Source organism: Nothobranchius furzeri, chromosome 15 (assembly GCF_043380555.1).
Source record: "Nothobranchius furzeri strain GRZ-AD chromosome 15, NfurGRZ-RIMD1, whole genome shotgun sequence".
In the NCBI taxonomy this organism is placed as follows: domain Eukaryota; kingdom Metazoa; phylum Chordata; class Actinopteri; order Cyprinodontiformes; family Nothobranchiidae; genus Nothobranchius; species Nothobranchius furzeri.
Window position 1 is genome coordinate 56,953,623 of NC_091755.1, and position 26,305 is coordinate 56,979,927.

General features: G+C 41.2%; 1 protein-coding gene across 11 annotated transcripts in view; it reads right to left on the reverse strand.

Moving 5' to 3' along the window:
• The window catches only part of magi1a (membrane associated guanylate kinase, WW and PDZ domain containing 1a), a 137,032-nt gene that overhangs the window by 38,139 nt on the left and 72,588 nt on the right, over nt 1–26,305 (reverse strand). For 5 of the 11 annotated variants that reach the window (XM_054746050.2, XM_015968232.3, XM_070545041.1 and 2 more), the window contains 8 exons: nt 8,882–9,001; nt 5,660–5,848; nt 4,478–4,745; nt 3,975–4,057; nt 3,460–3,498; nt 2,370–2,427; nt 2,089–2,201; nt 34–156 (listed from right to left, as the gene is read on the reverse strand). In XM_054746050.2, coding sequence (XP_054602025.2) covers nt 34–156; nt 2,089–2,201; nt 2,370–2,427; nt 3,460–3,498; nt 3,975–4,057; nt 4,478–4,745; nt 5,660–5,848; nt 8,882–9,001 — 993 coding nt within the window. The remainder of the gene's footprint in view (nt 1–33; nt 157–2,088; nt 2,202–2,369; nt 2,428–3,459; nt 3,499–3,974; nt 4,058–4,477; nt 4,746–5,659; nt 5,849–8,881; nt 9,002–26,305) is intronic. The other 6 variants (XM_015968236.3, XM_015968242.3, XM_015968238.3 and 3 more) reach the window with 5 other exon arrangements.

Genomic DNA, 26,305 nt, shown 5'->3' on the forward strand with positions numbered 1-26,305 from the left:
AAAACTCAAGAAGGTCTTTGACTGTAAACTTACTTTTGATAACCGCAGGGCCGGGAGGTAGTGCCGGAGGGACTTGTGGGTCTCTGTAGGTCTCCAGGTGATTCGGAGCATAATTTGCTAATGGAGCTGCTGCTGCTGAGTGTTCCTCTATCCACTCTGTTCAGACACAATCATTCACACTTTATTCCACACACACTCATCCAATGTGCATTCATAGAAAACATTTACTCACACATATTAAAACACATCAAAACAAGCACAGCTTTAAGCAAACTTTTCATGTGACTGTCTCTTTAATCATCACCATTAACTAATGATGGCGTTCTACTTATTTCCTAATTTTGTTTACAGTACAGATATGGTTTTATTAAACATATTAAAATTTTGTGCAAAGATAATTGTCCAAAAATTAAATAAGTACAAGTAAGACGGGCATAATATCAGCCGTATTTTTGTGATGTTTTTATCTTGGAAAACTAACATTGTTAAAGATACTGATTTGTAGAAAATACTTTTCACTCAAATTAAAATAAGATAATCGTGTCAATCCCCTCGGACTGTCGTAACGTCAGTAATAAAAGGGATAATTGGACACTCTTAGGTGTGTAAAGTAAATTATCACTATCTTACCTGGTATAGACACATTGCGTGTTATTGTTTACATCTGGGTAACTAACTGCACACATCCACACTTGCTAGAGGGCAAGAACGCCATCTCCGGCCATTATCCAGAGCTGTATATCTGCAATTTAAGCTAACACAATGAAACCTAGGCATTTAGATCTTACTACTGTAGATCATCTAACACATCTTTGTGCAGATGAACAAAAAATAGATAAAAATCTCAAAGCTAACGTTGTTTAGCACGAAGCTTCCAGATGCGTTTGAAATAGCTAGTGAACTGTGGGGATGACAGTCTTCAGAACCGGCCGTCTGGACAACGGAGGTATAACTGGATCTCTTCTACGTTTTGCGGGTTAATGCTGAACGATCGCCGTGACAACGCTCTTCTTTGGAGATTAACGGATACTCTGTTTATTCTGATGAGCAACGTTAACAGAAACACGAATGACATCAGAGGCTGCACGCTCCAATTACACAGTGCATTTTGCGTAACAATTGTAACAAGACTGTTACCACGGGACACAGAACTACACACCACACCAGCGCTGTCACTTTCACACACTCAGTTTATTTTTCAAGACTGATCTGCAGCACAGCTCCTCCTCTCTGCTGGAGCTTGGTCAGTCCTCCCTGGCTCCTCGTCCCTGTGGTCGTGCATATTCATATAATAAAAGCATTTAAGTCATTAGATGGCTATAACTACTTTGTTGCTGGACATGTGGGGCAGATATTTTACTTCTTTATTCTGTCACAAGACTTTTTCTGCCACAATGTGGGTGGTTTATCCACTAGAATTGCTCATTAACCACTGCCTTCAGTGTATTTTATCAGCTTCTATTTGTGCAGCCTACAGCTCAACATGTTTTGACCAGGCTGATAGATTTTATTGTGTTGCTATTTAGCAGATAAACACAACTGTGGTCAACGGGGAGGTAACAGCTTCTTGCTCTCCAGCCCCAGGCAAGACTGAAGCTGTTTAAAATCAACAGCAACACACGTTGGACTTGACCGTGTTTGGCTAGCCATTAGCTCATCCATCATGTAGGAAGTAAATGCTATTCCTCTGAACAGAGGCTGTTCAGGAAGCTGTCTAGTATGGGTAAGATTGTAAATATTCTTAAGTGTCACACAGAAACATGCATCCAGTTGGACAAAATATCTATAAACCTGCTCCTGACTTGGTCATGGTACACAAACTATGATCAAATACCAAAATGGTTTACATCATTTATGACTACAAAATACATAAATGAAAAAATGTGACCACAACAACAGGACTTAGGCCAGCTTTACTTTAGTGAAACCAGTTTAAAAGAGCCAAACTTTAAGACAGTTTTTTAAAGAGGGAGTATAAAGTCAAGTCTGGCCAAAACCCTGGAAAACACCAGACCAACTAGAAGGATGTGACACTGACAGACATGAAGAAAGAAAGAAATGGTTGCCGTGTCAGGGCAGGAAACGAACCTCGAATATACCGCTCACCTTCTGGAGGCTGCGGCTGTTGCTGCTGCTCCAAGAGTTTTTGACGCCGCGCCTCCACCACTGGGTTTTCATACTGGGTCTTCCTGTTTATGTGACTGAGACAGACAAGAAAAAATACACAACATAACACAAGAGCAGAAGGAAACAAAGGTAGGAATACAACAAATCTCCATTGGTGTGCTGTTACGTTTGTGAGAGGGTTTTAAACATCAAAGAGCTGGTTATTTCTGTGTGGCGACGTGTCAACAGGGTGATTTACTTACTCTACATAGTACACCCCATACACAGGGTCATCTATTCTCTCCCATCCTGGAGGCAGCTCTAGAACACAGAGAGCACAAAGCATCATCTCAGTCACTCACACAGGTAAGTGCACATGCTCAAGCAGATCATTAGATGATTTTTCCATATTTAAGTTTTTCATTCCCCCGGGACATGTGTTCTTAGTGATGCCAAATTTATTAGAATTACCCAAAATTAATATGAAAAACACAATAAAGTACGGAAAACCTTTATAACAAAAAACACAACGGTTTGCTTTGAGTTTACTTTAACACCCCCATCGATTCTTGATGCTCTTGTTGAAGTCAGGGGCTTATTGCACCAGTAAAGTACAATCATTAGCCTTCTAGGTACAAATGATCCCAGCTGTGCCAGCAACACTGTTCACCTTTCATCGCTACTTTTGGAATTCAAACAACAACTTGGTTCCCGTCCTTCTGCTATGGCTGCCCTACTTATTGTTTTTGTTAATATGCTCATTATCACTAACAAGCTGCGGGCAAACTGTTTTAAACAAGGGACCACATGATTCTGTCTCCACAATATTAGGTGTAGCTAAACATTGCTCTATTATAGATAATAGCCCCAATGCTGAAGCAGACTAAACCAACATGTTCACTGCTAACCCCTCAGATTTTTATTATACTTTGTATTTTCACGTTGTTTCTCACGTCCAGTAAAAAAATCACAGTCTTGAGTTATTGCATCTAAGTGGCAATAATAACAGCTTGAAGTCTTACACTTTTTCAGTCGCTGAGACATGCAGTCTGTGTAGTATAATCCAAAGTACATCATTAAATCTGAATAGTGAGCTCAGTTGCAGCATAATTCATGTTGGATTTACCTCAAATGCTGCTCTAGACTGAGAATAAAAATAATGTGGCTCACCTCTGAGTTTTCTTGGGTTTTGGTGCAATATGTGGGAATATTTTACTGGAGTGACCACGGCTGCTGGGATTTATTTCAAGTTAAGAACTGCAGGCATGTTATACATTTAACTAATGAGATCCAGACCATTTTGTTAACCATTAAAAAAAGCTCAACAAATAAACACAAAATTAAAAATCATACCTAGATCAGTTTCCAGGTCTTCTGTATGTATCCCTTCTTCTCCAATTTGAAAGCAGGATGAAACAAATAAAAAGCAGGAGAGAAAAGGGATGAAGGAATGATGTGAAAATTAAAAGGAAACAGACACAGGATTAGAACGCTCTGAGAAATGGGTTAACCCAGAGTTTTACAGAGTCTAAAAGCAACTGGAGCGCACTAGATGCTTAGTTACACTTTCACCACTTGATGGGGCAATTTTTCAACATTGCAAAAAACAAAACCATCGAATCTCACTTAAAAACTGTGTTTTGTCATTGTGTCAATGTGTCATTTGTAACAGCAACACTGTTTTGTCACATGAAGAGTGTAAGACGCATCCCAAATCACGAATTCACGCAAGAGAAGCAAAAATCAAAGCAAGAATTTAACAAGGACATCACACTATACATCTGTTGTAGAGTTCACGCTGCTTCTAAACCACTACACAGAACCGTGAAGTCACACATTTGTGTAGTAAATAATGTCTAGAGGCTTACCATCATCATCACACTCCTCCAAAGGCCTGAAGGCTTTGTCTCTACACCGGGGATCCAGCCATGATGTGGTCTTTGTGTTGTGGCTGGGAGAAAACAAACAAGACGACAGAATAACTCATCACAGGCCGTCAAACGGGCATATCAAAGCACAGCAGGAGCACCTGATCGCGTCAGCATGAATTAGACACAAATAAAAAAAAATCTGCAAGTTTATAAAGGACAGGCAGGAATAAAAAGCGATGCAGGCAAAGTAGCACAAAACTACCTCACTTATTCTTCTACCAGTGTTGAACATACAAGCTCTGAGAATACACCGCCATGCCCTGCTTCTGAGCTCCAAAGATGACATAGAGGTGGAGGCAGGTGGAGGCAGTCAGGTGATCAAGATGTGATCTCCTTTTCAGATCGGGACATGCAGGGATTAACAGGACAGCAGCAGCACCCAGGGGGCTGAGAAGGCCTAAAAAGACAAGCTGGACAGACTAAAGGCTGTGGATACGTACTCTATGAAGTACAGCTCCCCGTTCTCGGTGTAGGCCATCTCCCAGTTCTCAGGCAATGGTCCAAGAGGGTCATCTGGAGAGACCTGTGGCTCTGCGAGTGTTTGCTGCCCGCTTTCAACAGTAGAGGCAGTTGCATTGTTCAGACCACACGGTATAGCATTGTCACGTGCAGGATATGGCCGAAGGATGCTGCTACGGCTCTCGTCCTGGTCGTTAGGGTTACCTGCGCACAACAAAGGAGAGGGGAAGAGGCTACGCACTAAAGATCCTGGGTAACATGAGAAGCACAACACGGAACAAGAACAAACAAAAGAAAAAGAAGAGGAAATCACAGTTTATGTGTCACGCATGCAAGAAGCAATAATCAGACATGCTCACTTGTTTCATGCAGCTTTCACACCAAACTCCTCCAGCCCTTCTTTAGTGTAACTACAAGGCTAAAGGGATATGCTAATTTCTCCAGCAACAGTTTTTCACCAGCTCAATTTGACCCCCACCCAGATTACCTCTCGTACAGCTAACCCAACCCCCCACTCTCATTCCCATTCCCACTTCTCGTCAGATATTCTCCACCACTTTTGTGGGCTTTCCAGGATTGATCAAATGCTAATTCAGCCTGCTGGCAGCCTGGCAGGGGGACGTAGAAAGTGCAAAGTTTCAACGAGTCGAGAGAAAAACAACAACACATTTTTCAAACTTGAAGCAGGTTGAAGCAAAGCAATAGAAGACTTGGCTTCATAAAAACACTAAATGGTTTGTAATCTAAATCCATAGTTTATTCAAAAATTCAGTTTTTTATGAAGTTATGCAAACAACTGTGCATGCATGATCAAAACTGATTGTAAAAAGGAGTGAGTTCATGCAGGAGTAGCCTGTGATCTATTTGATCCACCAGCACATCCCTCCTCACAGGCAGATGGCAGTGTTAACAGGCTCACAGGAAAAGGATCTGCATCACAAAAACATGATGTAACTGCCAGACACCCATTATCTTCCAGAGGAGAGGATCATAAACACACAAACACACTCTGTCTTTCCCTCACGACTCCCATTCTCAAGCTTGTATCAAAATCCAACAGAAGCATCATTTTTAGAGGGAAGCTGATGGGAGACCATGACACAAGCACAGACCAGAGGAACTGAAGAGTCAGAAAATTCTACATGATTAAGCAATGCCCTCACCTGTAAAACTGTTGTTCATTTCCGTGGCCTGGTCGTCATCGTCGTCGTCAGCAGGCACTACGCGGACGTTTTGCATGTCATTGTAGGACTTGGTGCGCTTTGGTGTGGACTGATGGGAGCCTGCATCACTGAGAGTCACTGTCCCAATGATGGGCTGCCTTGGAGGCTTTGGGGTCCCATAATAGTTACCTAGGCAACAAGAAGGACATTAGCATGCTTGCGAGAGAGACATAGAGGGAGAGGGGAAGAGATGAAGAGAAGGAGCCAGGGATGAAAACAGGCAGTGCAGGGGGACAAAGCGTAATCCTACGCTGAGTGAGAGACACGAAGGTGGATCACTGGGTGACTACAAATCGTGGCAATAAGCAGCTGGTGGCAAAACAATAGAGGTATTGTTTGTGTTTGAAATCTTAGCTAACTCAATAAAACTTTTACGAATCAACAGAGCATTAGTTTTAGTTTGGATGCTGCATCAATCATGGGTTCATATATCGGAGGCCTGCAGGCCTCCACTTTATACTAGCTTTCATTTCATCACTTTCCTGACAAAAGTTAGATGGGGAATAAACCCCTTTTAATCAGTGTTTATTTGAAAAAGGACCCACGTTTAGAATGGTTGGCACACGGAGCCCCTTATGAGGTGGCAACATCCGTGCAGGTCACAGATAACCTCAGCCAGACTTGCTTGTAGGATTCCTGCGGGGTCAGCTGTTATGATGCATTGTGTGGTTGACTCTGCTGCCAACTCTGAGTTTTCCTAGTCATGGATAGCTGACGATAAAGAAATAATGGCTGTCAAGAGATCAAGGAGAGCTTAAAAGAGGACTTTACAGAATCATACACCGAAGTGCACTCCTTATTGCCCTCTAAGGGATTATCTGTATTATGTATTTGAATGTTGCATTTAAAGTAGCGGAGTAAAATACATATTTTGTGTAGATACAAGTGAAGAAACACCTATTATGGGATATGTTTAGGTAAGGGAAAATCACTATTACACTAATAAATTTTAGACTTATGTGGTGGCATGGCTAGCTTACAATTCGTTCAAGGTACACAAAAAAACGTATACACTTTTTTGATTGTTTTTCTTTAAATAGTACAGCTGAGCAAAAGAGATAAACAACTAAAAGAAGGCTCCGTATGTGTGGAGTGATTCTAATTCTATCATGCTGGGAACGATTATGGATGACGGAAATATACCGTGGTCCGCATTGCCAGCAGTAAGTCGGGCTCGTTCCCAGTGAGAGTTGGACTCCGCCAAGGCTGCCCTTTGTCACCGATTCTGTTCATATCCTTTATGGACAGGATTTCTAGGCACAGCCAAGGTGTGGAGGGCATCTATTTTGGTGGCCTGAGGATCAGGTCTCTACATTTTGCAGATGATGTGGTCCTTCTGGCTTCATCAGAACATGATCTTCAGCTTTCGCTGGAGCGGTTCGCAGCCGAGTTTGAAGCAGCTGGGATGAGAATCAGCTCCTCTAAATCTGAGACAATGGTCTTGATTCGGAAAAGGGTAGAATGCCTTCTCCGGGGCAGGGATGAGGTCCTGCCCCAAGTGGAGGAGTTTAAGTATCTCGGGGTCTTGTTCACGAGTGAGGGAAAACTGGAGCATGAGATCAATAGGCAAATTGGTGATGTGTCTGCAGTGATGTGGGCGTTGTACCGGTCTGTCGTGGTGAAGAGAGAGGTGAGTCAGAAGGCGAAGCTCTCTATTTACCGGTCGATCTACGTTCCTACCCTCACCTATGGTCATGAGCTTTGGGTAGTGACCGAAAGAACGAGATCACGGATACAAGCGACCGAAATGAGTTTTCTCCGAAGAGTGGCTGGACTCTCCCTTAGAGATAGGGTGAGACGCTCGGTCATTCGGGAGGGGCTCGGCATAAACCCGCTGCTCCTCCACATCGAGAGGAGCCAGTTGAGGTGGCTCAGGCATCTGGTCAGGATGCCTCCTGGACACCTCCCTGGGGAGGTTTTCCGGGCACGTCTAACTGGGAGGAGACCTAAAGGTAGACCCAGGACACGGTGGAGGGATTATTTCTCTCACCTGGCCAGGGAACGCCTTGGTATTTCCCCGCAGGAGCTGGCCCAAGTGGCTGGAGAGAGGGAAGTCTGGGCCTCTCGCCTTAGGCTACTGCCCCTGCGACCCGACTCAGGATATGCAGATGAAAATGGATGGATGGATGGAAATATACCCAAAATTCCTCATGTAAGATCTGTTATTGTGTGAAATAATCCTCGACAACAGAACAGAGGGAAAAAAGTCAGACATATTATCGCTGCTTGGATAAATCGGAAACAAACAACCTGGTTTTTAGGATTCTGATTGGCCTCGAGAGATGGAAAGCGAGATCGACAGGCAGATTGGTGCTGCGTCTGCAGTGATGCGGGCGTTGCACCGGTCTGTTGTGGTGAAGAGAGAGCTGAGCCGGAGGGCAAAGCTCTTGATCCACGTTACTTTACGTAACGTACGTTTTACATTACGCTACCTATCTTTTGAGACAAACAATATGTTATGTGGGGGGGGGGTCATCCAGGCCAGTGGGCAGGAAATGTGTTACTGTGCTTTATCTATTTAAACATCTGACTTAGTCCACAGGTTAGGGTTAGCCCCAACCCTAACCTAACCCTAACCCATCCAATTAAACACAGATTATGCAAAAATTGATGGACTAGTTCTATCTGTTTGTCTTCCTGTTGTCCGCACTGCCAGACTCCTGTGGACAGCTATTTGACATTGTCTGCGTGAACGAGAGCAACGTGCCAACACACAACAGAGCTGGTGCCAAGCAGATTAATGTCGTAACAATCTCTCCAAGCCCTATGAACACACTCACTCTCTTACTCTCTGCCTTACACACACAGACACACATGCATGCACACATGCCTAGACTTAGCACAGCAGAACACACAATTCAACACACAAACACTTGTTTACACAGGTTTGTGTCATTGTGAGACTTAGCTCTACACAACAGTGTTCTAATCAGAGTGAGAGGGGCAGATGCGAAGAGACCTGCTGTCTCCTGGATGCATCTCCCTTCATCAGGCACAGTCTAATCAGAATCAACCAAGTGCGTGGTCCTACAGCCTGCTTTCATGTAGGAAAAAATACAATTTGATGGCTGCTTTGCTCATCGTATCCGTGGAGAACGGGGACACCTGCGAAGTCATGCCTCAGTCACAAAAAGTGCCAGCTGTCATCACCGTCATCCTCACCTTCGTACGTTCCTATTTCCAGAAGTGTGCCACTCTCTTCGAGCTGTAGGAAATCGTCCACAGACAGGAAGTTGTAATCCACCCCCGGGACCTCGCCGTCTCGAGGGGCGCGGGTTGTACCTGGGAAAAGCAAAACAAAGGTTAAAATGTTGAGTTTGAGGTAAAAACCTTTATTCTCAATGCCCAAAGCCTGTCAGTAGAGCAGGAATAAATCCAGCATCTCATCACCCCCCTTCAGTTTATTGTTTGAAGATGAATAGCCACCAGGAGTGGCTCTGAAATGAAGAGGGTAGTGATTATAATTCAGCACCATCATTGGAAGCTCACTATCTGTTGAGCGGCTGCAAATATTATGTCAAGAAATTAAATCATGACTTGCATCTTGAGCAATCAATCTGTCTCATGGGGACCCAGCCTGCCAAGTCAGTGGATAAAATAAAGGTCACCGTTTGCATCACACTGCTGCTGATACTCTTATCAACCTGTACGTTTTGCTCACGGTCAATGTGACACAGAAAATGTATTAATATAATAAGAGTTGCAGTTGAATCACTGAAGCTGATTTTAATTTTAATTGATTGTGTGACACGGTGTTTGTTTTGTCAGGCATATAGGAGGCTGTTGTGTTTGACTTTGTAGCAAAATGAGTCTGTAGCAGGAATCTGACACCACATAAGGAGAGGGTGCCTCTGTTTCCATTACTTCACAGAAAACTGTAGATGTCATGCACATTTGAATGCAAAGCTGTTGATGCCCGGTCGGACCACCTGGTGAGATTCACTGGTAAGTTTATCAAATTTAGTGGACAAGCAGGGTAGTAAAGTAACATTTAACATATATTAATTTACCTTGAAGCTAATCTATACCAGCACATTTGTTTAGCAAAATGCTTTTCACTTGGGAGAAAGGTTCCAGTTTAATTTCCAGACCACACACAGGTTGATTAATTAAAATCATTGTTTCATCATACAGAAAAAAAGGAGAAAATAGCAATGATGATGAAATACTATGTAGTCTGTAGTTTGTAAGACTACAGTAAAACAGGGATGGCTTTAACACCTCAAAATGATGTGTGTTTCAATGAAATTTGAAAATGTTGGAAAAAGCAATTGAAAACCACAAATTGTATCCGATATTAAAGTATGCAGGTAGTAGTGAAAATAAAAATCAGTAAAAATGTTTTCGTTATCATTCATTGTGAACAATGGAAATGTGAATCTATTGATGCGACAATGCAGAAAACGCTGTCACCCAAAAACTTATCGGTGACCACTGGATCATTTTAAAGGAGCCACATCGTGATATTTTCAACTTTCGAGAGCAAAGGTAGGTACAATACATGATAAAATATTACTGTTAGCTCTACTGAGATGTCATACTTTCATCAGCCTGAATTTATACCCAGAAATTAAACAGTCCAATTCAGTGAAACTCAGCCTACTCCCGCTCCGACAAATGCACCTACGAGCTCAACTCACGTGGACTCACACTGGCTAAATAAACAAAGAAAGTAAAAAAAAAACAACATATTAGTCTTTATACTTCAAACAGTTAACCAATAAAGGGTTGACAACATAATACTGGTAAGTGTAGATAAAAAAAAGAAAAAAAAGTTACTGCTGCAACCTGGAGGCAAGCCTGTGTGAAACTACATGGCAGTCTGGCACTCTAACCACTGGACTACCAAGTCTGTTACAAAAACAACAGTCGTCCAACATACATATCATGTGCTGCCATTACGTTTGTCAGCAGACAGGATGCATGATTTAAAGGCTGTGTTTTGGCCCCGATGCAGAAGTAGTTTGTCAGGCAACGCATTCTCACACCCAAGGTGTCAAAATATGACACATGTGACCAAGCCTCAATATATGACGATTCGGGACGCCCCAGCGCGTCAGGAGATGACGATCAGGGACACGACGATCAGGGACACGCTGGGTCACATGGCTCCGCTGGCGTCAGTGTTTGACGTGCATGGTCACACGGAAATTATTCGACTATTTAACCTTCCCGTCACCCCAATCCTAACCTTAAGGTCCATAAACTGTGACCTTAAGGTTAGGATTGGGGTGAGGGGAAGGTTAAATAGTTCACAAGTAGTTCTAATGTCCGTCTCACCACCGGCGTCGGATGCCGACACTCTGGGATGCTGCGTCAGCTGTTTGTCCCTGATCGTCATCTCCTGACGCGCTGGGGCGTCCCGAATCATCATATATTGAGGCTCTGTCACACGCGCCATATTTTGACGCCTTGGGTGTGAGAATGTGTTGCGTCAGAATATCCAGGTTTCAGAATCGAGACTACCAACTTCAGGGAGAAGAGAAATGTCTGATGATGCAAGTAGCTTTGATTCAGACGTTTTCAGAATTTTCTAAGTGAAACAAAATTTGCTGCTGATACAGAAAAATACACAAATTCACCAAAAACAGGTTTTGGTGGGGTTTTTCTTTTATGAAGAAGTAACAATATCACATTTCCACTGTTATGCTGGCGATACCCAGTTATATTTGAAACCCTAACCCTAACCCTAACCCTGATGAACCTAATCAGTTAGTTAGATTACAGGCTTGTCTGGAAGACGTAAAAAAATTGGATGACTGTAAACTTTCTGCTTTTTAATCAAGACAAGACTGAAGTTTTCATCTTTGGACCCGAAATCCAGAAAAGGAAATTGCTTAGTCAATCACCTGACCTGAACGGCATTAAATTAGTCTCCGAGAACAAAGTAAGGAACCTTGGTGTTATCTTTGACCAGGACATGTCATTCAAATCCCACGTTCAACAGGGTTGTAGGATTTCCCTTTTCCACCTTCGGAATATTGCTAAGATTAGAAGCATCAAGACTGGATTACTGTAATTCATTACTCACAGGAAGTCCACAGAATGTAGCTAAAAGTCTTCAGCTTGTCCAAAATGCTGCAGCTAGAGTTCTGATGATAATTAAAAAGAGAGATCATATCTCTCCTGTCTTAAGCTGGGCGGACACTGTGCGACTTTTTCACTGGTAGCCCTCAGCTTCAACTCAAACTGTGCGACTTCCTCGCAGGGCAGATCTCACGAGTCATGCGCTCACACTGCACAACCCAGTTCTCGGTTGCGACCTGACTGCTCACACTGTACGTCTGGTAGCAACACATTGGCCCTAAAAATATGCTAAAAATAGCAGTTTTTACTCAACATGTCAGACTTTTTTGTGTTGTCTTGCTTGTTGTCCTTCGGGAGTGCTGCAGGAGGACACACAGGGATTTATGGGGGTTGGATGAGGAAAACAAAATAAAGAAAGTAAATCTGTGTTTTGTGATCAGTTTAATGTGACATGAACACGACAAACACGCTTTCTTGACAATCCTTGTGAGTAAAAAACATGTAGAAATAAAAACAAACAACGTGTGTTATTAGGGAAATAGCGGGCGAGCGGTGTTGATGCATGATTGCGTATGCGCCGTGAGCGGTTCTGATACTTTTTGGGTCGCAGCTGCTCGCAGCGCCGCTTCAACAGTGCGATACCCTCACGAGGGACGAGCAAAATTTCAAACACGCCAGAAGTTTGTGCGAGCTCAGGATTGCTGATCGGTAGCTGGTCACGTGGTGTTAATCGCCTCTCGTAACGCCCTGAACACTACACGACCGCTCAGCGCAAAACTCGCCCCGATCTCGTGGATTCTCGCACGAGTGGAAATTCGGCTCAAAAAGTGAAGAAGTCGCACAGTGTACGCCCGGCTTCAGCTTCCCTACATTGGCTGCCTATTAAATTCAGAATAGATTTTAAGATCCTCCTTCTCACATAATAATCAAGCTCCATCATACATCAGTGATCTGATTGTTCCATATGTTCCTAACCGAGCACTTCGCTCTCAGACTGCAGGTTTACTGGTGGTTTCCAGAGTATCTAAAAATAGGATGGGAGGCAGATATTTTAGCTATTAGGCTCCTCTGTTGTAGAACCAGCTCCCAGCTTTGGTCCGTGAGACAGAAACCTTGTCTACTTTTAAGACTAGGCTCAAAACATTTTTATTTGATAGGGCCTATGGTTAAAATCTGATGTTAGCCTAGATCTGGACAAGTGGGGGAGTAGAAGAAGGTGGAGTGTACAGTCTGTAAAGACTGCTCTCCCTTGCCCTGCCTCCAACATGCCTCCATCTAAAAGGCTAGGTTATCCAGAGTTATCTCTGTAGTTATGCTGCTATAGGCTTAGACTGCTGGAGGACATACTGACCACTTCCCACACTTTACTACTTTCTTCTACAATCTGCTCTTTAACTGCATTATTTCCTGCTATTTCAGCTGTTAACTTTATTTTCTCTCCAAGTGTTTTTCTCCCCAGAAGAAGCTACAATGATGTTTTGCTGAGCTGTGGTTGCCTCATGGAGGGGGCCATCGTCTTGAACACTGCTGCTAACCACTTAAACATTCTCCCTCTCCTGATAACATTTTACTTTCTTTGACATTTAATGTGCTACTACTAGTTTACCTGTTGAATTGATTATAGATTCACTAGAATAAATACAATAAAGTTGATCTCTCACTAAATAGAATATTTACTAAGAAATCACAATATAACTATAGACACATTGCTTTGTCTTGTGTGTGTGTGTGTGTGTGTGTGTGTGTGTGTGTGTGTGTGTGTGTGTATGCGTGTGTGTGTGTATGCGTGTGTGTGTGTGTGTATGCGTGTGTGTGTGTGTGTATGCGTGTGTGTGTATGCGTGTGTGTGTGTATACGTGTGTCTGCTCTGTCTTCTTGATCCCCAGTGAGTCGTGGTGGATGGCTGCTTATACTGAGCCAGGATCCTCTGGAGGTTTCTTCCTGTTAAAAGAGAGTTTTCCTCTCCACTGTTGCTACATGCTTGCTTAGTATGAGGATTGCTGAGGACTCTGACACTAGTCAGTGATTTGATGCAATTTGCTGGGTTCCTTATATAGGAAACTATTTACTGATTGGCTTAATGAACTGACCTGTATTGGAATGTTTACTATGTGAAGTGCCTTGAGACGACTCTTGTTGTGATTTGGCGCTATATAAATAAACTTGAATTGAATTGGTAAAAAGCTCCAAAAAGTGGATCTTCATTACATGCCCACTTTAACTTGTTGTGTTTTCATTATCCCTCTGTTCACTGAGCTCCACTGGCTACTGTTAGCTGCATACATCAAATCGTTAACAGTAGCATTCAAAGTCCTGGATGGTATGGCTCCCATCTACCTGAATCCTCTTGTAATGGCTTACATCATGGCTCGGCCTCTCCAGTCATCAAAGGAATGTCGACTAGCAGTGCCTACACCACACTCAGAACAATCCAGACTCTTTTCATGTGTCGTTCCATAGATGTGGAATGACCTACCAAGCACTTTCAGAACAGGGGCGTCCTTGTCTTTTTTCTGGATACTCCCAAAGACCCAGCTCTTCAGAGAGCATCTTCTAAACTAGCACCCTTCCTGCGCCCATCCCCCACTCTACTGTCTACTCCTTGTTCACTTCCCTTTATGATTCATCGTGCTGCCTCACTGCCACCTAGGACTGACTGATTATTGTTCAGCCTTTAGCATTTCAACGTCCTGCCCATGAGACAAAACATATTACATGTGACCAGGGATGTTACAGAACTTACAAAAAAATCACACAAAATGTTGGAATTTCTTTCCATATTATTGAGAATGTAAAAAAAAATGACAGAACAACTGTAAAACTGCAATTCTATAAAAGGAAAATGAAAGAACAGCAAAACCATGATTAGACATGCAGGTGTGCAGTCATTAGGAAACCATTTGGTTTCGATTATCTACTTTTAGAAAGTCCATAAAGGCAGTTTGCCAGAATTTGAACCATTAATTGCATGAAATCTCTTTTAATTTTGTTTTGCATTTTTAAATATCTCTGATGCTCATTAGGGATCTTTTAGCCGCTCAATGGCCTTCACCAATTTACTAAATGTCGGCAATGACATTGTGTGCAAAGCACCTATTCCTGCAGCTGTCAAATAACCTTCAAGGGATTAAACACTCAATTTTGCCAAATGTATTAAGTTTGAACATGAGGGTACACAAATGAAAATAACTCACGTGAAACTAAAAGTATTTATGAAAATACATTAACCCTAGGGCTGCACAATATATCGAAAAAATTTCGTCATCGCGATAACAGGACGTGCGATAGGCCCATCGCAAAGCACATCAAAAACGGCGATAAATGTTTGGTTCAAACATTTCCATCCATGTCATACATCAACTTTTTGTAAACCAGCTCTGTTTTTTATGCGGAAGTATTATTTGACCATTCAAATAATGTAGCCCTTCTGATATGCGGCCAATCAGATGGGTCCGTTCACGTAATACGCCCGCCCCCATGTAGACCCTTTGGATGGGTGGGTGGAATGCAACATCCGAACTGAGTTAGCGGCGCCGTTCCCTTGTTCGTCATGCTGGCTCAGAGCAACAAACGGACTTTGTGCTGAGGTTTCTGGAATCAGCGCTGCTTTCAAACGTGAACGTGAGTCTGCTCGGTAGTGGTGTGCATCTCTACCTGCCTCACGATCCGATTCCGATTATCTGCCTAAAGATTCGATTTGAGTCTGAAATGCATCACGATTCTTCACACAAAAATTTTCATTACTTAATAAAAGCAGTAGAATAGTTTTCAATTTCTTTTTGATTTCGAAATCCCTGAAAAACAGAACATACATCTATTCACTATAGTGAGCAATAATTTTTAAAGTGTGCTGCCTATAATTACTTAAATAATATAAGAAATAATGTTTTCGGTAGAGCAGCTTTAAGATAGAATATTATTGAACTTAAAAATAGTAAACAAATACTGTGTTAAGTGATTCTTTCACATCCAGGATCCCAAAACCGAAATTAGCCCAGACATCCGTTTTAATTGTAACAGGTACATATTTGATTACTGGTAATGTTGGCCCTGTATCCCTGTCCGCATTTTCTGTTTTAAATTGGCGCTAGGGCAACGCAGTCCGCATGTCATTGCAACTCTGCCCCCAGAAGTAATTGTAAAACCTCAAAACTTTATTGTCCTGCATAGACATAGGGGCAGGGGTCGGCAACCTGTTCCCATCAAAGAGCCATTATTACCCATTTCCCACAGTAAAGAAAACACTGGGAGCCACAGCAGCCGCGGCGTTGTGGGCGGGGCCTACCCTCAGACAGCAGAGCGCTGCTCACAACAGGTGACAGCAGCCAGTACCGCTCCCTCGTGTACGTCAAAGTTATCTTTCATAAAAAGATAATCAATAAATTGATTTATATAAAATGGATCCAGAAGTTGTAGCCCATCTCTGCCTACAATATTTTGATATTTTTCACCCTGTTGATGGTTTTACTGAGCAGGTGCCACTTTTGTCATACGTTTCTTTTTAAAACATGTTTACACTGTTCAGAATACAAATCCAGGCTGTCGTGTTTGATTGTTGTAATTAAACTTTGTAGGTGGGGAAGGTCAGAAAAGGATCCGATCAATTTGTTTTTCCCTCATTTACAGTGACGGAGATAACGGCGCAGTGCGCCTGGCTTTGGTGTTAATCAAGTAAAATTATGTCTCTTTGCAACAATTTTCACAAGAAAACAGAAAAGTTAAAAGCAGGGCTTGTGTTGGCCAGACAGTTCCCGTATTTGACCGTTTATTTTGATGGAGAAAGAATAGAAAGAATTACCCCGACGCATGCAGACGAACTGACACTTTATTCTTTACGAACATCGCAGATGTAGCTAAATCACTCAAGAAAAGATTCCCATCTGAACATCTGAGCTGGACACTGCTCAGCGCAGCTCACTGTCAGCGCGTACGTACGGTGCACAGCGAGCTGAAGATGTGAAGAGGGGCTTGGGGCGCGTCGCAGAACCAGAGCGCATGCAGGATGATTCCTCCGACTGAAGCGAGACTTGTCACTTAGAAAATGTTCCCTGATTATGAAACTTTGGCTGAATAGTGCTTGTTCCTGTCTCCAATGTGGCGACACATCCATGAGCCTGTCTGAGGAGAATCCCAGAATCCCACATCCTCTTCAGCTCAGGAAGCGCCTATATGATTACGCACAAGCGTGACCCGTCAACCCGGTCTCACAGTAAGACCGGGTTGGAACTGTTCAGGTTTACGCAGACAATCTTTACATTTAGAATTGGCACACAGATGTAAAATTAATGCAGTAAAATATAAAGCATTTTATTTAAATATCCATTCATTATTTTACAAGCACAGAGAGCCGCATCAGATGGATGGAAGAGCCGCATGCGGCTCCAGAGCCGCGAGTTGCCAACCCCCGACATAGGGAGAAAATCTCATCATGTCACGTTGCTGCATCGGTGCGGAATCATGCACGGCTGAATCGCGATGCATCTTTGAATCAATCATTTTTCCCACCTCCACCGCTCGGTGTCGTTAAGCAGCTGATAATAACCGGGCTGACTCTGACACGTGCTGGTGAACCAACCCACCTACCTACATGTCGCTAGTGTTTCACTCAGGTGATGTTAGCCCCAGGCTCCGGTTAGCTTCCAGCTAAAAGGCTACAGCTCTCTCCTCCCAGTCCCACCCTGCTAAAGAGGGCCTGGAAAAGTTCCCCCACACATCAAAGTGATTTTTCATTTATGAGCTTTTATAACCTTGTTAATCAGGATAGTTGATTTGCTGCTGCACATAAACTGTCAGTCAGAAGCTCTGCTAGCCGGTTAGAGGAGCTAGTTCAATTTGTTAGCTTGTTATCAGAATCATAGTTGCAGTTTCATCATCTGAGCTGCTTTTTAAGATCTAGGTAAACTTGTTCAATTTGGGGTTAAAAACAAACGTTTTCACATATTTTCCACATAGTTTTTTTGCCAGTTCCTCTTCTGAAAAGTAGACAATTGTTTTTCTCTTTTCCTCAGAAAATCTTAATATTCTCCTACTTTGGCCAGGCACAGTTCACTTCCCAGTTGCAGCAACAGCCTTATATCAGAACCACATAAGTGGAGAAAATGTTCAGTAGCAATGAGAGAATTTGCTGTTGCATTTAAGTGATGTTAACTATTATTTAACATTTAAACTTATTTTCTGATTTTTTTATTTACTCAAAAACCCTGGTAAGGGATGTTTTTCTGTATTTGGAGCATCAGAAAAAGTTTTATGGTGGAGGTGATGTTTTAAAGTCACTGAGAAACTGCATGCATGCAGTTTGTTGTTTTGCTGCTAAACAGTAGCAGGTGCAGCTGCATATTTTTGCAATAAAAATGTTATGTTGTAATGGAATTCATGCATTAGTTTTTGTTTGCTTTGAACCCAGAGCAGACGTCACACACCAGACGACATCAACACTGCATACTTTAGTATTTGTTCATTTATCGTGAGTAATATCGATATTGCAATATTAAGCACTGTTATCGAATATCGCAGATTTTCCTAATATCGTGCAGCCCTAATTAACCCATAAAATACCAAACTTCATTTAATGGTAATACGATAATAAATACAAGTTGGATAATAATTTGAGTCAAATGGATGCCCTTATCCCATCCAGCTGCTGTAAATATGTCATAAAGTTGCTTTTAGGCAGCAGATCAGTGCAAACATGTTGCAGTGTTGCAGTGCAAACAGTTCTGCTTCTTTAGAACATTATTTCTGTATTCTTTCCTAAAGAGAAAGGTATTAAAGTTTTTTTTCATGTGTGACTCTTCGCCTCAGCCTTTCCAGTACGCAACTCACACTCATCCCTCAAGGTACAATCAGCCCACAAGCAGCACATTATAAGCAAGCTTTAACCAGCACTGCTCAGTGCTGCACCTGCAGTGCTGAGGAAACTCTTCATAGTCTTCTTCAGACCATTTTGAAAATCATACTCGAGATAAGCCAACAAATTAAAATGGGGAACTTGGTTCAATTGGATGCTCAAAAATAATAACAGATAAACAAACCCAGCTCTCTCTTATGTAGAAACATGATAAATCACCTGACTGGTTGTTTACAGAAGCAGCACACAAGCAAAGTGCTGCTTTGTATTCACCACAGAGGGGCTGGATGAGATGAAAGCTAAGGTGTCTGGGAGTTTGAATCATAAGAATGGGAGGTCCCCTGGTAGAAGGAGATGCATTTGAGGCTCAGTGTGCTTTAAAGACACAGTCTGCTGAGGCAGGAATAGAGCCGCTGCAGACATTTTCCCCACCAAGGAGGCCTCTGATTACCAACTACTGAAACCTCTGTTACATCATTAAAAGAAAAGCATGTATTTACCAATACTTTGGTTAAAGATTAGTACAATACAAGATGCATTTTAGAGAATATTAATGAGCATGTCCTTATGATGACGCTGACTTTAGAAAGCAGCTATTTAAACATGGCTCACACAATTAAGAGACAAAAAGGTGGGAAAATGATCACCTCAGTTAGAAATCAGTTAAAAGGAATAAAAGAGGTTTGCATTAGCATAAAATGGAAGGCATCAGTCAGAGTGAAAGAAATAAGCAGAATGACAGCTGGGCATTCAGGAAATGATTAACAAATCAAAGCTGCAGCTCCAACGACCAAAATATCTTTTAATGACCAACGTGGTTCAAACTGTGAACCGCTCTTATGCTTCTGAAAAACAAAAACTGCAAAAAACTAGGTTGATTTCTAGAGCCAGTAAGACCCTGTGGTGCAAGATAAATATACTATATATACAAAAACTAGTGACGCTTCTTTATTTGTATAAATAATCACCAATTTTCTGCTGTGATTTTATGATGTTTCCCATTTTCCAAATATTACATTACAGGGTTTAACCAAACTAAGAATCCAAATTAAAGTTGCAACAAGAAAATAGGTTAAGCTCTTGCGCAAGCAGAAACACAGTTTATTTGTTGATGTTGATATTTGTTGTTTATATGCCATTTCTACTAATATAATTGTAAACATGGGTTTGTTTCAGAAACATTTACATATGAACATAAAAAAATGACACAAACACAGTAATGCGTATGCAGATACAGTACTGTTGCCACCAAAAACTCGCAAAACAAAGTGTAGAGTATGCGCACAAAGTTGAGATGCTGGGTCAGCACAAGAACAATGCAGGATAAAGACATAGGTTGCCTGGGGTAAAAGGTTAGACTAAAGGTCAGGCTATGATGCCAGTGTTTTGATATTGTTGTTAGATACTTTTAGTCGTTCACACACAAAATGCAAACATGTTTCCACAAAATCATTTTTGAATAAATAAAATTAAATGAGATAAAACTATAACAAGGATTTTAAAACGAAAGCTTTCATGTGGACGACACCTTCTTGATTTGTGTGTGATCGACTCTGAACCATCAGAGAAGCTACACACTGATCACAGATAATTATTTAAAGTGTTTCTCCCATGAAACTCTCATTAACAGAGCTTGTGTGTCTTCTAATCCCACCAATTAAACACCAGACAGTCCAAAGACAGACAGAAAAAATAAACAAAAAGACAAACTGGTATTCTATTACTATTACTCAACTGGAAGTATATGTACTAGTAGTTGTATATAATATCTTGTCATTTTTATTTCTGCATTCTTGGTAACTTTTGTACTTTGCTATCTGTCTGGTCTGGTAACACACACATTTCCCTACTAAGGGATCAATAAAGTCTTATCTTATCTTAGTTGGTTTGGAAAAATGTGGTATATAAAAATTATTAAAACAATAGAAATACTTTAGCCAAGTGATAAATAGTAAAACATGTACTTTTGTTTTATTTATGAACAAAAAACTCCTTTGTTTAGAGCAGGGGTGTCAAACATGCGGCCCGCGGGCCGGATGCAGCCCGCAAGCGGGTTAAATCCGGCCCGCGAGATGGTTGTGTAAACTTTATTTTCATACTTTACAATGTAGAGTGAAAATAAACGTAGTTTTCTCTGTAATGAGTATAAATAAAACAAAGCTGCGCTCAAGGCTCACACAAGAACTTGAATCTCATCCTGAAGTTGGCCGCCACTCAGGATGTGACTTCTGATGTTGATGTGCCGGTGAAAGCTAAAAGATGTTAAGTAAAATGAGTCAAATAAACTTTAAGTGCTGCATGAAACTGATCTAGCCATGTGATCTGTAAGCTCTTTGAATCACTAAGGAATTTTTTATTATGTATTGATTTATTTATTTTTTTCAAATTTTCAAGTACACTTCAGGTGTTGTCCTTGTACTACACTGTCCTCAGGCTCCAGCCTTGTTTCATATTGATTGTATTAAAACAAAGAAAACAATCTGAATTTTTTTTATTTTTATTTACCGGTCCGGCCCACTTGGGACTAGATTTCCCTCAATGTGGCCCCTGAGCTAGAATGAGTTTGACACCCCTGGTTTAGAGTAACCGTTGTCCTACTGTTGATGAGATCTCCTTTAATCGCCCCTATATCATAATAAACATGTATCATAATAAGCACGTACCATATTAAACATGGATGTTAAACATGTATCATAATAAACATATATCATAATAAACACATATCATAGTAAACACGTATCATAATAAATACGTACCATATTAAACATGTATATTAAACACGTATCATAATAAACACGTACCATATTAAACATGTATATTGAACACTAGCAATGAGCGAGTACACCACTATCTGTATCTGTATCTGTTCAACCAACTAAATTATCTGTATCTGTATCTGTACTCGGAATGGGCGTGGCATAACCCAGAAGTGGGCGTGGTTTACATCAATATATTATTTTAAGTCTGAAATTGATGTGGATAGATCAGAAGTTGATATGTGTGTGGTTTATTTGAAAACTATTTACAGAGCAGCCTCAGAATAGAGATTAAATGTTTTTGATCACAATAGTAAAGAAACTATTACAGAACAAGTGTTTCAATAAAATCAGAACATTAATATTTAAGTGCATGGATTAATACATCTGACCTCATGCAGTAGGAACTAGGAAATATGAAATGCTAGAACCAGACACAACTTTATATATATATATATATATATATATATATATATATATATATATATTAATTTAATTTGATTAAACTGATGTTTTTCTTAACGTTCTCAGCATTTTCCCACACAAAGTTAAACAAAACAATGTTGATTGAGGTGTGTGTGTGTGAGAGAGATAGAGAGGGAGTTAAAAAAAATTAAAAAACCCGACCGGAGAGGAGGTAGTGAGTGACTGACGCAGCAGGTCAGCTCTGTCTTGTCAAATGCACCATGTAAGTTACGAAAAAAGTTACTTTAAATATTCAACTGAAAAAGAGGCGAGCTGAAGAAAACCTAGGGAAAACTGAAGAAACGTGAGCAACAGTGAAACAATCACAGCGATATCCGTTACTGTCTGTGTGTGGACGAGCCGGACGGACTGCGCTCCCGGCCGGCTAGAGTTTTGTGTGTAGGAAGGGGCGGGCGCTCTATGTGACTGGCCAATCACAGAGCATGAAGACAGTCAGTTACCCGATGAGGATTTTCCTTTAGCACGATTACAGATATTTACGAGGTTTACTCGTGTCATGCTCGTATTCGTCAAAAACGCTTTATCCGTACCGGATACTCATCTGAAACGAGTATCCGGCTCATCCCTATTGAACACATATCATAATAAACATGTACCATATTAAACATGTATATTAAACACGTATCATAATAAACACATATCATAATAAACACATATCATAATAAACACGTATTATAATAAACACGTAACATTAAACATGTATATTAAACACGTATCATAATAAACACGTATCATAATAAACATCTATCATAATAAACATGCATCATAATAAAAATGAATCATAATAAACACATATCATAATAAACACATATATTAAACACGTATCATAATAAACATGTATCATAATGAACTTGTATATTAAACACGTATCATAATAAACACGTATCATCATAAACATGAATCATAATAAACATGTATCATAATAAACACGTATCATATTAAACACGTATCATAATAAACATGTATCATATTAAACACACATCATAATAAACATGTATCATAATAAACACGTATCATAATAAACATGAATGATAATAAACATATTTCATAATAAACATGAATCATAATAAACACATATCATATTAAATAGATTAATTTCATTGTAGGGATTTTGTTAATGTGCAACCTAAAAAATTAGAACATGGTGCAAAAGTTCATTTATTTCTATTTCAACGTGAAGTTGAATGTTCAAAGTGAAACTAGGTCACAGAGACTGATTACAAGTATAGCAAAATGTTTCAAGCCTTTATTTGCTATAATTTTGATGATTACTGCTTACAGATTTTGAAACCCCAAATTTATAATTTCTGACAATTAGAATATTACATGAAATCAGTTAAAAAAACGATTTAAAATAGAGAAATCTCAGCCATCTTAAAAATCTTTATCATGCATATGTACTCCACACTTGGTTTGGGTCCATTTGGCTTTTACTGAAATAAATGAACTTTGCACCATTTCCTAAATTTTCAGGCTTTATCTGTAGTGCTCTGAGATAAATTGGAATCGGCCCAAATGGGTATGGGCAGATCAGAGCAGTGAATTGGAAATCGGTCCACAAAATAGAAGCAATGTTTTTCATTTTCAAAGTAAAAGAAAAATGCCATCTTTCTGATATTTTTATAGGGCTGCTGGGTGGCACTGTAGATAGCACTGTTGGGTGCAAGATGGTTGCAGGTGTGAATCCTGTCTGCATCGTTTTATGTGTAGCTAGCATGTTCTCCCTATGCATGCATGGGCTTTCTCCTGGTACTCCGGATTTCTCCAACAGGTCATAAACATGCACGTTAGGTGAACTAGAAACTCTAAAATGTCCCTAGTTGTGAGGGAGTTTGTGACTGGTTGTCTGTCCTTGTGGGACCCTGTTATGGACTGTCCAGGGTGTCCCCCGCTGGAAAGACAAAATAGCGTCCCATGGGGAACAATCAGTCAAATTATGTTTAAAGGTGTAGCTCACTCATGAAATTAAATACAATTGCAGTGGTCTCTAGAATGAATGTCTCTTAAGTCGTACTCGGGGTACAAAAAGCTGCTTCAAGATCTTTCGATCTTTCGATCTTTCAATCTTTCGATTGCCAAATCAGAGTTGAGTTCAGACACCAGGATTTGGAGGCATACTTCCTGATATTTGGACATCTCTCATGTGATTGGCTAAAGCCTGATTTATGCTTCTCCGTCTGCGTCAGTGCGGAGCACACGCAACGCCATTATCCGTCCTTGCGTAGGGATCCGGCAGGCACGCAAGTACGTACGGAGTCAAGCCCACTTTTTTAAACATCCGTCGAACGAAACGGATTACGCAAGCTTGTGATTGGTCAGGATGCCGCTGTTGTTTACAACGCCGCCATTGCAAAGAGAGCCGAGTTTAACTAGCGGCAGACACAGAGAAGCTTGAAGAATACCTCGCGAAAAAACTCAAAAAATATGAACGTTTCATCCTCCCGTGACTGGAGGAATGAAAAGATGCGCAGCAAGCATTTTATTTGTGGACGGAAATTACAGGAAACGTGGGTTTAGAGGTGGGGAGCGCATGAAGCGGTGGGAGAATGAGAGACAAATATGTCCGTGTTAAAAGTCTCTTATATACACAAAAAACACAATATAAACACACTATCTTGGACCGATACATGACAGGATACCACAGAACAGCGCTACGCCCTCTGTGGTCCTGCCGGGCAATTGCTTTGCAACACTCTCCAGGAGACGGAGAAGTAAAAGAGCAAAACACTTCCGTCAATCCGTGCGTGTCTGTCCCTTGCGGAGCTGACTGAGAAGCATAAACCAGGCTTAACAGTAAAGCAACTCCACCACTGACTCTGTTTACTTTGAAACATTGGTGTTTTAACCCCACCAATAACACAAGCCTGAAGGAGTTCTGCTGTGGGGTGAAGTTTCTAATGCTAACAGTTTTATGTTTTATGTTTATGTTTATTTATTTGGCAGACGCTTTTATCCAAAGCGACATACAGTTTTTAACTGTAGGGCATGTTGTGATCTGTAGGGGAAACTGGAGTACCCAGTTGGAACCCACGCATGCATGGGGAGAACATACAACTCCACGCAGAAAGGCTACAGCTGAGTTTCGAACCTGCAACCTTCTTGCTGCGAGGCAACAGTGCTAACAACTGCGCCACCTTGCAGCCCAGTTAGCTTCTACTGGCAGAGACGTTCTCCGCCGTTTCCTGGATGCTAAACCAACAACAGCCGTCCCTGTCATGAGTCAAGATGGACGAGTCCATGAACATTAAGTGACAGTGTGGCGTAGATCTGTCAGGCTTTTCAAATTCTAGAGTTTCACCGTCTATTCTCTATCAGAAGCTAATGCAGGAGATAGGTGTAGGAGACTATTTTCATGTTCAGCCTGCATGAAAAACTCCATAATCAGCCACATGAGTGGCTGATTATGATCAGAAACAATCATTAAAAATTATTTTTTCAGCAAACCACACCTTTAACTGTTGTCAAAACACATCCTCGTTGTTGTTTTTTGTCAACTGTAAGAGATGTTTTAGTCTTTAGTGGGCGAAAGCAGGCAAAAAGCAGCAAAGCCCTTTTAGAGTGCAGCAGTGAGAGTGAGATCAGCCTCATGCTCTTACTATCATTGTGTTCAGTCTCTAGTGAAACAATGACAGGCCACAGTCAGCCATGACCTCGGCTCTTATTAACTAACTTCTACTGACACTCATCAACGGGCTCCCTTCTCTCACCGTGAAAAAACATCTGTGCATGAAAATGAATGAATAAAATGTGTCAAATAAGAATCCACAAAAATATCTTCTGCCATCTTAAGCACCCATCTAGCCCTCCCACTTTACGGGTGACCCCGCGAGGAAGGTTGGCCATTGAGCAGGATTGGTGGTTTATCCCTTGAGGTCCACATGGCAGGGGTGTGGTGGTGCTCACCCCTCACCCCTGCCACATGGACCTAAGGGATAAACCATCAACCCTGCTCATTGGTCAACTTTCCTCATGGGGTCACATCCTATTGGACAGTGGGAGGGCTAGTGTACATCAGTTCACTGATAGCATTTAAATTTAGCTTAGATTTTTGTGCTAATACATTTTCTTCATTAATTTCTTTATCATATCTGCTAATATTTTGCATTTACTGAATGTTTTAAGCTTGTTATTTTTATACTGAGACAACAAGCAGCAAAGAGGCTCATGTGTATGTGATGACTAAGGATGCTGCGCAGGAAAAGCAACAAAAATCAGACAAGGAACAGAACAAAGCTGCAGAGTTACATAACAATAAAACATTTGCTGTTTCGCCTTATTTGTTTCTTGTCTGTCAGCTTATTATAAAGATAGTGACAGAAGATTCATTTCAGACTTCACGTCCTGTCAGAAACGCACTAATCTTCCTGAAGCCACCAGACACCTCACAGGCTCAGTAGCGGTTTCAGCTTTTGTCTCAAATGCACCAAATGTTTACAGCTCCAACTGGTCAATGACCAGAAAATGTCTCGT